General features: G+C 35.3%; 1 protein-coding gene across 2 annotated transcripts; it reads right to left on the bottom strand.

The window, feature by feature from the left end:
• Window positions 1–3,756: 3,756 nt before the first annotated feature.
• On the bottom strand, window positions 3,757–14,355 carry LOC115449044 (cytochrome P450 4C1). Of its 2 annotated transcripts, XM_030176732.2 has the most exons (10): window positions 14,199–14,355; window positions 13,186–13,275; window positions 12,559–12,669; window positions 12,245–12,430; window positions 9,394–9,590; window positions 8,916–8,976; window positions 8,026–8,221; window positions 7,437–7,588; window positions 6,911–7,090; window positions 3,757–4,824 (listed from the first exon to the last, which is right to left on the bottom strand). In XM_030176732.2, the coding sequence occupies exons 1-10, from the start codon at window positions 14,353–14,355 to the stop codon at window positions 4,631–4,633; spliced, it is 1,524 nt and encodes a 507-aa protein (XP_030032592.2). In that variant the 3' UTR covers window positions 3,757–4,630. The 2 variants fall into 2 exon arrangements, with proteins under 2 accessions (XP_030032592.2, XP_030032593.1); XM_030176733.2 differs by lacking the exon at window positions 6,911–7,090.
• Window positions 14,356–14,989: the final 634 nt, after the last annotated feature.

A 14,989-nucleotide genomic window follows, 5' to 3' on the forward strand; every position in this document is an offset into this window, starting at 1 on the left:
TAAACTATTTTTATTTAAGTTACGTATGACGAATCAAAGTCCGAACAAGATATTGGTACTAAAAAATCACATTTTTGAACGTATTTCTTATAAATGTATATATTCGTCTAAACATCATCTAAACGGTTATTGGTTGTAACTAATTTAAAATTTCACGCCAGCTATTCACGTAATACTTTAATTATGTTATCTTTTATAAAACTGCGTAGGTTAGTACGCAAATGGATAGGACAGCGTTTATTTTATAGGAAAACGGGATTTCTGTTCGCTTTTAAATATTAGAAAACATTATATTGAAGGTCAATTATCTATAATTAATCTTGAATCTTGAATCTTGAATCTTGAATAAAAAAAAGAATAGATACTTATTATTTTTTAGTGCTCTAAATGTATGCAGGGACAGAAAAATTCCCAAAAACCAATAATTTAGAATGTTATTTCACATAGATTCTAAAATGCTAGTCATCATTACAAACATTGAAATTTATGACTTACACAACAATTGTTATTTGTGCATTTTTCAGTCCTTGAATAATTTTTTGTACATCAATCGACACCGAATACAAAGCCTAATCAAGTATGTTTATACGGGAATGGTGACCTGTTTCGAACAAACTATATGAAATATATTTTTTCTATTTCTTACCTTAAAAGTGCTCAAATCCCAGATGGTTCCATCATAACTTTTTTAAATCTGTGAATACAGATCTTCATATTAAAAACTTTTTAGAATGTATTTTTGCAGCGAAAATGATTAAGGAAACTGTTCTTTCTGCCCCGTTTCAAAGAATCACCTTCTATTGGGTGATTTCTATGCATGTCGTGAGCGATATAACGATTAGCGAAAACAAGATTCACTCGAAGCTACTTGCGAGGCATGAAATGGTATTGTTTAATTTCTTTCATTTAGGCAACACGTTTAGTTAATTACATTTTACATAAGGAGATATTAAGAACTGTTTTTATAAGTCATATAGACTGTAGCAATGCCACCTAGAACATTATAATACAAAGCAGGGACCATTAATCTGGCTAAGAGGTTAACCGGTAGGCTCAATAGCGCTTTCATTTGGTTTACCTTTATCCCAAAAAGGGTTACTCAATATTACTAAAAAATTCAAATGAATAACAGGAGAGTAACATTTTTTACACAAAAAGCAACCTTATGAAAGAAACCGATTGATACTCATAGTCATCGATATACTCAAAGTACCGTTTTTAACCTTACTCCAAGTAATAATATTAGTAAGTACTTATTAAATACCCACACCCACGAGGTGGACAGATGGCCTCATAAAAGTCGCAGAAGGTGGCTGGATGCGGGCAGCTTTCAATAGGTCGATCTGGAAGTCTTTGGGGGAAGCCCATGTTCAGTGGACATCCTGCAGCTGATTATGATGATGATGAAATACTAACTTTAATGTCTTACAAACTGGAATACTACAGTACTTCCATAATTCTAAACGACCAACAGTAATCTTATAATAGACATGCAGTCTCGCATATACGCGTACTTAAAGCCCTCCTGTAAGCAAACGACCTTGTGGATTTCTTCGACGCATTCAGGGCACACAATTACAGGCGGAAATATGTCAAGAATTAAGAATAGTTGCTTTAAAAAATAATTGTAGGTTTTCTTGATTATTTTAAAGTACTTACCATTTTTTTTATTAAATTGTTTATATTATATAATATTATAGTTTACATGTAAATTAAAACGATATGTATAAGTAATAATAAAACTTGAGGAGGAGATGCACATTATAAAAAAAAAAATAACATATTGCTGAAATATGATGTTTATTAAGTATTTCTTCTATTTTATAGCGGGCCGTTTTGCTGAGGGCTTCGCTTTAACATCTAGTATTATATTCGATAAACCAAAAAAAAAACAGTGTGACCTTTTGCGGGATCGTATTTATATTTTAATTAAAGATTAAATGAATTCCTGCATTCTAATAGCTAACTTACGTCATATTTTTGTGGCCACTGACGTACTATTAAAAGATTTTAGAAGCTAGAACTGAATAGAGATTTTACTAGCTCTCAGTGGCGAGACGTCCATATTGGATTCCTATCGAGTTTCCTTTCGCAAATTAATAAAAAATAATAAAATATAACATAATAATATAACTCTAAAAATAACAAAAAATTAAACCGTCTTCAAAAAACACTCAAAACCAAAAAATAATTTCACATAACAAGTATATATTGGATACCAATTTTGGAGCCGGTGCCTAAATAAAATTGCAAACCTAACGCAAAAACACAACTGATATATTTGGCTCACAGTACAACTACCGCGCTGTGGTGTAACACCTCTGACTACCCCTGAAAAGGGGAAAAGGTGTGATGCTATAGCTATGTATGTATGTATGTATGTATGTAAGAAGTAGAGTCAACTAAACCCAACACAAAAACACAACTAATGTGTTTCGCACGCAGTACTAATATCGCGCTCAAATGTTACGCCTCTGCCTACCCCTGACACGGGGAAAAGGTTTTATGCTATATATGTAGTATGTGAGAAGTACACTCAACCAAACTCAATGCAAAAACATAACTAAAAACGTCACAGGAAAGCTAAATTCGCGATTTCGTTTTCTTGGACGTAAAATTAATCTATTTTTTTTTGTTTTAAAACCAAACTACTGAAGCGATGTTGAAAACAATTTTATGGGACCAATCTGGAAAAATATTCTTTCGAATAAAAAAATAATTTTCCAAATCGGCTCATAAATGAGCGAGTTCTAAGGTAACAAACATTCACGTCGAATTGATAACCTCCTCCTTTTGTTTGAATTCGGTTAATAATAGTATACTCAAACAAATAATCTAATATTTATTAAATTAAATCAATACTTTAACGATATCGGTCGTTCATAATATCAATTCGTCAACTCATGCGCAGTGCTCGCGCCACGCAGTATCTTCACTATCGATATCGTTGTCTCTTTCATAGGTTGCGCGGCGTCTCTGCCAATGCTTTTGGAAGTGACGTAAAAATATGTATGTACGTGTGTGCGTGTGTGTATGTACATATACACTTCAGGGTAACTCAAGAATTTGTGGCTAGATTTTAAGCAATTAGCACGATTTGTTTTTAATAATTTAAAATATATAATAAATAAGTGTTTATATGTATAGTATGGCTAATTATTTATTGTTGGACCCTTTCACGTTTTTATGATAAAAATAAGTGATTATTTTATAAAATCAAGTTAAAAGGGAATGAATAAGTATATTTTAGGTTCGATGTCACCATGTAGAATTTAACGAATAGAATAAAGTTTGGTGATTAATTAAATTGATAATCTAAGTTATTTACGAACTAAATAAACTATTACCCTCTGACGAATTCTGTTTTTGTTAGCGGAAATTACATTTAAGTAAAGTATTTAAATAAAAACTTGTTTCAAAAATGATTTTTTTTTATTGTAATACTATTACTATTATTTAATTGTTGTTATTACAATTTAGTTGCAAGATTTGACCCGCACAGGTCCAAAATCATATACTGCGAGTCTAATACCCCCGGGAAAATTAAACCAACAAAGTTTTTGGGCAACATTTGCTAGTGGTAAGATATATATTATATTCGCACGCATAGCGACCAACGTACACAAGGCGTTAAAACTCGCCATAGGGGCCCACGTAAGTGTGGCACATTCTGGAATCAGCCTGTGTATATGCGGTTCCAACAAGCCGGCATAATTGTGTCGACTGCCAAAGGGTAATAATCTCTCGTCAGTTGACATTTTATCGGACCCCACCACTTACCATAAATAAAATCTTGGATCCGCCATCTTTATTTTTTTTATTGTTCACAGCACCAACAAATTATTTCTAACTTAATATCATCCTATTTTCCACCATTGGGATTTTTTCAACACCGCTAGAATTTGCCGAGGCTATAGTCGATATTAGTTAAGACAGAACCTCACAACTCTTACCGTTGAGCCAGGCTGACTACATTATCTCCTGGAAGTGTTGAACTCAGACGTCACTTTATTATTCATTTTTTTCTCAGAAAATTATTTAATTTGATACCCATATTAAAGGTGTGCGTAAAAAATAACTAGACCGCCATCTTGAGTCGACCTCGAATTTCGACTTAATCGGTTGAGGATAACTGCTTTACAATTCAGTTGCGAGATTCTACCCCAACATAACTATATGTATATAGATACATACATACAAACATTGAAAGTTAAATAAAAGCTTTGGATAAAAAGTACTGAGCGTCTAGTATATAGGAGTAGTCAGAATGACGAGTGCAGTTCAGTACCGAATATTAGTTAATTAATCGAAGTTTTTGCTACGATATAAGGGCAGTTACTTATCATCATAGAAGCGGCATGCCCGTTTCGTTATTCAGGAATAAAAATATATACCATCACGCCTTTATCCGATGTAGATTAGGGCAACCGTGCACCCATTTTTCAATGAAATAGAGAAAGATCCTATTACCATATCGGGAACAAACACTAAACTCGGAGCTGGTACTGTGTCGAAAAATCCAATATCGGTTTGCCCATCCCGGGATTCGAACCTGGGACCTAAGAGCGGTGTCGTTAGTTATAATATAAACTATTTTATTGGTATACAAACTACACTATATTTTTAACAATTATATTTTAAACCTAGGTTGTAATTGTATTGCAAAGTTGTCCATGGCCTTCATCATAATGTCGAATCTTACTCGAATGGGTTTGTTTTTGTCGCCGTGGGCCATTCGATCACCCGTTGATGCCGGGAGTATCCTGTATTTGCGTAAAAGTGCTGCTAATGCGGTTTTTATTGACATCATCGCGTATTGATATCCTGAAAATAAATAAGAACTTCATACGAAACTGTATATTTTTGTGGCGAACTAGCAATAATACTATTACACCGGACAGTAGTAGACGGCTTATTAATTGTTATTATTTGTCGGATCTAGACGCCGGAAGCGTGTCAAGCCAAGACAAGAACATCACACGAACCATGTGAGGCCACTTTTGACGCCTCAATAATCAAAATCTATTTAACATATAACTATCTAATTTTGTTTATTTATTAAAACCTTACCCACCGTCATATTAACTAGAAAACAAATTTCATGAATTTAGCTCAAACGGTTGAAATATGAACGTCTACAATTCATTTTATCACTGACTGACATGTACACATATACATATATATAAAAACACAACCCACTTCCAGATAACCTAATAAATTAATATTCAGAATCTAGTGTATTGCATACAAAGTAAAAATCAGAAAATAACTAATCTTTACTAACTACTAAGTAATCGATTTTAACACCTTAACGCCTTTTGAAATTATAACAGCAACACAAACGTTTTTGTTGCGCAGGGGAATAGGTCCAATGTTAAAAAATAGCTTTAATCGTTTTATAGTATTACAGATTATTTATAATTTATAAAATTTAAATAACCAATAATAACACAAGAAGCGGCGATGGCCTAGTTGGGTGTGAAACAGACTGCCGAGACGAATGTCCGCAGGTTCGAATCCCAAGGGAACACACCTCTGACTTTTCTAAACAAAAGCATGTGCAAGTCTACCAAATCGCATTAGGCCAGCGTGGTGCACTAAAGTCTAAATAAAGAATATGCGAGGTGAAAGAATGAATATACTTCATTCTAAAATCAGTTTAAAACTGAACGTCTTGTATTTTTCTTCTACGACGAATTATTTACACAGAGCAGATAAAATAAAATAAATTGAAACTTTGGACAGATTTGGACATTCTTCGTTACTTGAAACTTGTGAAACTGGCAATTTAATTTTATTTATAAATTTGACATTTCATAATATGTCCTTTGGGTCCTGTTTCGCAACTTCTGAGTAAATAAAATTCACATTCTAAACTATGCTTCCAAACAACTTGTAATAAATTGCGTACTATTTACAGAAGATGTTAAATACCATACCGTCAATTAAAATTTACTTATATACTGTCCCACTGTTGGGCACGGGCCTCCTCTACTACTGCGAGGGATTAGGCCTTACTCTATCACGCTGGCCTAGTACGGATTGTTAGACTTCATATACCGTAAAAATTCCTATAAAGAAACTCGAAGGTATGCAGATTTCCTCACGATGTTTTCCTTCACTCCTAAAGCAAGCGATAACTCACAAAGAATTATTTGAGAAGCATAATTTTAGAAAAGTCAAAGGTGTCTGCCCTTGGGTTTTGAACCTGCGGAAATTCGTCTCGGCAGTCCGTTCCACACCCAGTTAGGCTACCGCCGCTTTTTTAAAATAAGCTTTTACAGTAAATTAAAAAAACAGGACATTTTAGAAAATTATTATTAAATATAATGTATCTGGCGATAGAAAATCAATAAGAAACTTATATGTTGAATATTGCGATCCGGCACATCGAAAGTTACGATTTTATTCAAAAAATATTTCAGGCTATGAGACATGATGTAGAAATGAATATCATTTGACGTTGATGTATAGAGGGACGTAAGAGTTATTACGATCATACTCCTTAAATAAGGGCAAAACCAATATTTATAAAGAAAGGTTTAAACGCACCAGAAACAGTCTTCTAGTGTCACGCTAAAACTGAGTTAATTAGCACAATCGACCTTAGCATCGCGTTAGCATCGATTGTCGTTTGTCGTCTAACCAATGTTTAATAACATGTCTTATGTGATACTAATAAAAATCTCGTCTTGCTCTACTACTTTCACGTGTCATATTGTAGTTTGTTATAATAATAAGTTATCTATGTGTGCGATGATGCGACGTTATTCAAAGCCGAGTGTAATATAGGTGCCGTATCTACACATTTTCACTAAAGTATAATCTATGATCAATACGAATGGCGAACATGGAATATAATGCCCTGAAATAAGCTGTACAATGATCAATACAAGATCACGAAACTCACCAAGACAAGCCCTTGGTCCATGACTAAACGCCATGTAAGCAGCTGGATGCTTCTGACGAGTGTCAATGAATCGGTCTGGTCTGAACACCTGGGCATCGTCTCCCCAGAAGTTAGGATTTCGATGTACCGCCCATATGTTTATAACTATACCACAGTCTTTTACCAGCGTTAGGCCTGAGGCTAAATAATAAAAGATTACATTTAAATAGAATAAACGATTGATTGTTTCTTGTAGTTATTTCCGCAGTTTAATTTCAATTAGGGCATAGGTTTATGGAGGGCAAACTAGTCTTAATGTTTAAGTACCTATTTGTTAATAATAATTGTGATCTGTATTGTGCCTTTTATTAAATAATGAAATAAAAGAAGTAGCAAACAAAATCGCAGTCCTAAATCTTTAAAGATTTAAATATAGTTTTTTTTCCGTGCACATCGGTAACATTTTCGGAATTTGATCAGTACCAATGTTAAACATATACAAACTTAAACTATAATTTCTGATTTTGAGTGTAGAGCGTATACTTACGAAGTGTGACGTCATGGTCCACTCGCCTCACAATAACTGGCACTGAAGGGTACAGTCTCAAAGTTTCTTTAACCACGGCGTCCAGGTATTTGAGTCGAGGCAAGTCTTCAGCTACTATAGGTCGGTCTGAATCCCCAAACACTTCTTGTAACCTGTTGAAGCATATGTCATAATGTGGAAATTATACTTAATAACATTTAAATCATCTCATTACTTATTTGTATGTTGCGTTTTTTTGCTTGTATTTGGGTAGTTGACTTAAAAAAATATATTTTGGTTTTTGATTCAAGTTTATAAGAGTAGAAGCGCCTTTATCTTGGAAAGACTGTGTTATAAGTTCGACTGCTTCACGAAGAATTTATTTTCAAGTTCCAACCCCTAATTTGGTTCAGGGAGCTTCTTGGTATATTAAACACAAATTCAACTAATTTATATTTTGTCATACATGAAATTTCGGAAAATACACCCGAATCCAAAACTTTACTAATTGAAATATCGTTACGCTTACACTGAGTAATGAATAAGGGAGTAATAAAAAATCTGTTATCTTTATCAAATATGATATCTGCAATAATGATCAAATACGTACTCTTTATACACTTTGTCTTGAACATCAGGATGTTTAGAAAGCATGACGGTTGCAAAAGCAGCTCCTGCAGCTGAGGTGTCTGTACCAGCCAGCACCATGACCAGGGTCTCTTCCTGCAACTCAACATCATTGAACCCCTTCTCACCACCAGAAGAGTCTATTAAAAGCTCCAGGAACGTTTTGACAGCATCTACTTCTGCAAATAGATAAATAGAATCTGAAGAAACAATTTTACATCGACAGGTCTCTCCAGTCATCGCAATCTCTATTACTACCGCCAAGCAGATTATGAGACTTAACATCTTACATTGTTTTTATATGAGCACGGGAAAATGCCCCACTGCACCTGATGGTAAGTGGAGTGGGGTCCAATAGAATGTTGAATGACGGGAGATGATTACCCCTTGGCTGACGACACAATTATGCCGGACTGTTGGAACCGGATATACACAGACTGATCCCGGAACGCGAAATAGTTGCGTGACCCTCTATGGCGGTTTTTAACACCCTGTGCACGATGGTCGCTATCTGGTCAGATATAAAATATAACCTACTACCAAGTGCAGTACTTTGTAATTCAAAGATTTGTATGCTCTTGCTACTATGGGCCGTCGTGACGCTTATCATGAGGTGAGCGGCATGCTCGACTTAGTAGTCCATTGCGATAACAATAGCAACTTTACGCAGATGAGCATTGGTAATATTTTTATGCTGACCTTCGGTAGTCAATAATCATTACCAGGTATTTTTTCTTGTAATTTAGAATAGTGATACAAATCTATAACATTATTTTATTGAGTAAATATTCGGATATTTTAGATACCCACATCCATATTTTTTTTACATTGTACAATATTGAATCAAAGTTATGCTTATAAGAATATACATACTTTGATCCGGCTCAGCTTTCTGTTTCTCTTCTTCAAGCGACTTGCGTTTTGATTTGATTACCTGGAAAAGGAACGTCTTTGTAATCAACAATCTAACTTTCATCAGACTGCTACTAGCATTCATAGTGTATTAAATTATTCTTTACAGACACCCTTTAAATATTATACTAAAACATTAATTAATAGTTAGATACGTTTTCGGAGATATCTCCGCCAATCAAATATTGGTTGAGATCAATAATAATGCTTTCCAAATTAACACGTGTACTGTGTACATAATAATGATCTTGTTTTCCATTTAAAGTAGAAGACTATTAAAAATGTAAATCGACGTCGCCATGTAATGTTTAATTTTTAATTACAAATACCTTCAAAATATTTTTCACAACCGCAGTCGTAGAGGAAGAGAAAGTACAGTTGATATAATAATATTGGAATTTACATTCTAAACTGTTCGACCCTACATCTACCTCCTTACCTGATCAATGAAATTGCATAACATAGCCTTATAGTTCATATATTGTGTGTAGGCGGGCATCAATCTATACATCGATTCATTTTGAAGCCATGGCTTGCAGATACGAGCTGAATCCATTTTGCATATCTCTTCGAATGCCTTCAAAAAGGGGAGGGCGGACTGCTTCTGTGCATTTACTTGAACGCCTAATGTTGTTTCTGCAAACAATAGTGAAGTAATAGTTTTGTTAGAAATTTATGAAATTATTATGATTCTTATCTATCTATATCTGTCTATATCTTCTATACTTATAATAAATCTGTAGAGAGGTCAATTCTGTACATGAAATATATTTCCAAAATAACTATCAGGGGGTGATTAGGGATCGACACTGATGCCAAAAATGCAATTAGTAAATTTTTTGTCTGTCTGTCTGTCTGTCTGTATAACCGTTATAGAAACAAAAACTACTCGACGGATTTTAACGAAACTTAGTACAATTATTTGGCATACTCCTGTGGTGGTTATAGTATACTTTTCATCGCGCTACAATTAATAGGAGCAGAGCAGTGAAGGGAAATGTTGGGAAAACGGGAGAAGTTACTCCATTTTTTAAGTTTCCGCCGCGTGTGCAACCTTAATGGTTAAAGCTACACAGAAATCATGTATGACGGAAATGTTCGCCTTAAAATTATATAAAAAATATCCCACGACAGCATATGTCTATCTTTTATGGTTGACTCACAATAACACGTGTAACTCCCGATAGCTTAGCAGTTCGAAGCTTTCTCATTATATTTGTCTACTCTTACGTTTATAACACTCTCAGTCAGCCCCGGATCTAGGGAGGGGGGCAAGCCAGGCCCCGTGCCCCGGGCGGCGAATTTAGAGGGCGGGAAATTCAAACTTGGCAGACGAATACACATCTCATCATTAACGCAACTTTGACTACTGCGACATCTATACTCTATCTATACTATTATATACTATTATATAAAGCTGAAGAGTTTGTTTGTTTGTTTGTTTGTTTGTTTGTTTGAACGCGCTAATCTCAGGAACTACCAGTCCAAATTGAAAAATTCTTTTTGCGTTGGATAGCCCTTTGTTCGTGGAGTGCTATAGGCTATATATCATCACGCTATACCCAATAGGAGCGGGGCAGTAATGGCTAATCTCAGGAACTACCGGTCCAAACTGAAAAATTATTTTTGTGTTGGATAGCCCTTTGTTCGTGGAGTGTTATAGGCTATATATCATCACGCTATGACCAATAGGAGCGGAGCAGTAATGACTAATCTCAGGAACTACCGGTTCGAACTGAAAAATTCTTTTTGTGTTGGATAGCTCTTTATTAGTGTAGCGCTATAGGCTATATATCATCACGCTATGACCAATAGGAGCGGAGCAGTAATGACTAATCTCAGGAACTACCGGTTCGAACTGAAAAATTCTTTTTGTGTTGGATAGCTCTTTATTAGTGTAGTGCTATAGGCTATATATCATCACGCTATGACCAATAGGAGCGGAGCAGTAATGGCTAATCTCAGGAACTACCGGTTCAAACTGAAAAATTATTTTTGTGTTGGATAGTTCTTTGTTCGTGGAGTACTATGGGGTATATATCATCACGCTATGACCAATAGGAGCGGAGCAGTAATGGCTAATCTCAGGAACTATCAGATCGAACTGAAAAAAATATTTTTGTGTTGGGTAGCACTTTGTTCCTGGAGTGCTATAGGCTATATATCATCACGCTATGACTAATCGGAGCGGAGCAGTAATGAAACATGTTGCAAAAACGGGGAAAAATTATTAGTTTTGAGAGCTTCCGTTGCGTGCGCTGCGTAAACGATTAAAGTTATGCAACAATGATATATGACGGGATTATTCCTCTTAAAAAGTTCTAAAAAATATATTATAAAACAAAAGTCCCCCGCTGCATCTGTCTGCCTGAACGTGTTAAACTCAAAAACTACCCAACGTATTAAGATGAAATTTGGTATGGAGACAGTTTGAGAGGCTCCCGGGAAACTACTACTTTTATAACGGAAAACTTTAGCCTGAAAAACTTTATAACGCGGGCGGAGCCGCGGGCAAAAGCTAGACCAGTATATAACACACATAAATTATTTCCCGCGGAGCGCGAAATAATGATGATGATGACAAAAGTAAAAATATAGGTGGTTAGGGGCGGCATTATCCAGATTTTGCCCCGCCTTCAAAAAATTCAAGATCCGGGGCTGCTCTCAGTCATCCCCAATTAAAAAAGTTAACATTATTAAATATTCCATAAAAAAGAATCATAGAACTCGGTATAGAAACACCAAAATTATACATGAAGTACGCTAATAATAAGCCATCGCGCGTGAATACTGAATCATGCTGTATGCTTCCTTCGATTTCACCAGGACCCCATCATCACACCCTGACCGGACAATCGGACCATCTGCATACCACCATACATTAAAAAAACATCCCGACAAATTGAGCACCTCCTCCATTTTTGAAGTCCGAAATCCACGCGGGCGAAGCTGCGGGCGGAAGCTAGTGATTAAATAATTGGACAAGTGCGAGTTGGACTTGGCCACCAAGGGTTCCGTTTAAAATTGTAGGGGAAGTATATAAGTTCATTTGTCGTCATTTAGTTATTTTTATTGTAATTTGTCTAAGACAGGGGGCCACGTGCACCCCCTTGCACCCCCTTCCCGGCGCCTATGCCACCATACAGGCTTAAAATCCATCAATCCAATAAAACTAGGTATAGTTGGCTCCAAAAATAACCGACTAAACTGCAAATCTATACAGGGCAATGGTTTTTTTAACCAAAAGTAATTACCTAAGCCTATTGCAGTTAACTTTAGCATCAACTTACCACAAACAGAGTCCATAGAATACGAGGTTATGTACTTCCATATGGGAAAAGTGCCAGTCCCAGCGGCCTTCTTTAGATTGTCGACCATCACAGTACTCTGCTTGGAAAATATTTTCACAAAGTTCATCAGATTCTTAGGACTGAATGTCGGGGCTAGGAATTTGCGCCGAGGACGCCAGATATGCACTGTAATAATTAAATAATTTAGGCAACTAAATCAAAAGGTAATGATTTTTTAAAAATTTAAACTCGTTTTTAATTCGTATCTAATTAATGATGAAAATATTTATTAAAAATCCAGAATGCGAGCTAACCTGGAGCAAACACACTGCCGTTTCCAGTAAGTAGCCGAGAGCACTTCATGACATCATCCTTTTCTAGGCAAGTTTTTAAAACAAACTCAGCGTTTACTGGATCTGCTATCACTGTAATTATACAATAACTTGTATTCTATAGCTATCAGTGGCGAAGGGCCATATAACACGATTCCTTCCCGCTTCCCTTCATTTAGAATTTGTATAGAATCTAATTATCTTCAGAAGGATTTGTAGACCGCATTTTTGCATATTAGTACCTATATCTATACTTTGTTTCAGTTTCCCTTTCGGAAATTTTCACCTTGCGCTACTGATAGAAATTTATAAACCTAGAACGGTGTTTACTTATACAGAATTTCCATAAAGTATCGATAGAAGGGTGAGAGCTTCAATTTTATGCTTTTTTATAAGGACTGTGTCCCATAGATACTTGTTTTCAATCTTCATGTTGGACAATGCTTGAATTTTTCGTCTGTAATTATATGACGGTTTTAAGTAGACGAAGTAGTTTTATTCCTGTTATATTTTGGCTTATTTATATTTGATCCGAAATTGCTGATGAACTATGTTGATATCAGCAATTTAATATTTTTTTTTTAATTAAAGAGGTAAAAATCAACTCACTAATGTAAAACCTGCTGCCTTGCCACAGACCCATGATTCCTCCTTTTTCTATTGACTCTAATCCAAGCCGCTGAAACATTTTCATTCTATCTGTAATTAAAGATTTTTTTTATGTTCGTTAAACCTGTCCTGATCCCACGCAAATTCAGACTGTTTTAAGAATAAATCCTTAAGACAAGTTTCTTATAATTTTCCAAAAAAAGTAAATATTGAATGGCCCAAAACAAGTTCAAAAAACAAACGAAACACATAAATGTCATTACATTTGGACTTTTTACATTTACCCTGAGGCTCGGCTCCATTGAGCTGAGCCTCAGGGCCACGCTGCTATATTGGCGCCTTTACTTATCATTTCATACACAAAAACGTTGGACGTGATATACTGGAATCATAAAGTATTAATATCGCGAATGGCGAATTTAAAAACGAGCCTTAGCCGTTTTAAAATGTGTGAAGTATTTTTCGTTTCAATGCAACTAAGATAACTAAAAAATACCGTAGGTACAAGTGTATTTCAATTTAATATTCCTTAATTAATTACATTAGACATTTAGTTTAATTATAATTACTAGCTTTTGCTCGCGGATCCTTCCATATATAAAAGCTTTTTAAGGAAATTCCGCTTTATATTTTCCCGGGACAAATTGGGGCCTATATTTTAAGATAGACCTCTGACAATACATCGGTAATAATTGCATTTAATTCCATGCAGTAGTTATATAAATAGGATAAACCTGAAGAGCCCGCTTTTTTTAACTACTGATTCGAATTGAAATATTATTGTAGTTTTGGGTATCCCATTTATTTAAGAAGGCTATAAACATTACTCTATAAGGATAGATGACGCACTAGGAGCGGAACATCAATGAAAAATGTTGCAAATATGGGGAAAATTTAAGCGCCGCACAATGGACTTATTAAATAGCAATGTTATAGCGCTATCCCTGCACGGTACTTAGCGGCTATCTTAAAAGCGTTCTTACTCATCCGACAATAAAGTACAATATACTTACGTTCATCACTCCCAAAAAACATATAAGCATGTCCAATAAAAGGCAGCATGGTGTATTGGTTCTTCAACTGTTTCCATAACGCGAACATTCGCCTCCTGTGCCATCGGTGCACCGCCAGCCACAACACCGAAAATATTATCAATATCTCACATAACATTATTAATCGCGTATAATACTAATTGCAGTATAGAGGTGACTAACTGCCGCTCTTATTTATAAGGTCGCTTCTAAATACTTCCATTTTGGGTTCCATCGTCCGTTGAATGTTTAAGTGAAACCAATTATTTAAGTCCGCATGCATTATCTTGATCATTGCGATCTCTACAGCCGAGCATTAAAATAAAAATAAAAATATTTATTGGTCACGTTGGTAAACAAAGTTATACTTGACAATATAGTTAAACGTTGAATCAACATAAAATATTAATTAAACATTACATATTAAAATATGTACATTTCAATATTATGTTGTATACCTTAAAAATAAAATATGGGGTGTAGGACAATACTGCCTGTGGTATGATATATTTTATATTCGCCCGAATAGCGAACCCCGTACACAAGGATGGCGAGCGCTGTGGAATACCGAACAATACATAATTTATAATCCCAAGTGTTGGATAGTGTTTCTTGTTTATGAGCGGTCATATCGCTTACCATTAGGCGAACGGCATGCTCGTCTCATCATTCAATTTACAAAAATGGTGTTTATACCCCACCATAGCGGCCCATGTAACTCTGTTGAATTCCGGGATCAGCCTATGTATATCTGGTTCCAACTGGCCAGCGCA

This window comes from Manduca sexta, chromosome 26 (assembly GCF_014839805.1).
Source record: "Manduca sexta isolate Smith_Timp_Sample1 chromosome 26, JHU_Msex_v1.0, whole genome shotgun sequence".
NCBI lineage: Eukaryota > Metazoa > Arthropoda > Insecta > Lepidoptera > Sphingidae > Manduca > Manduca sexta.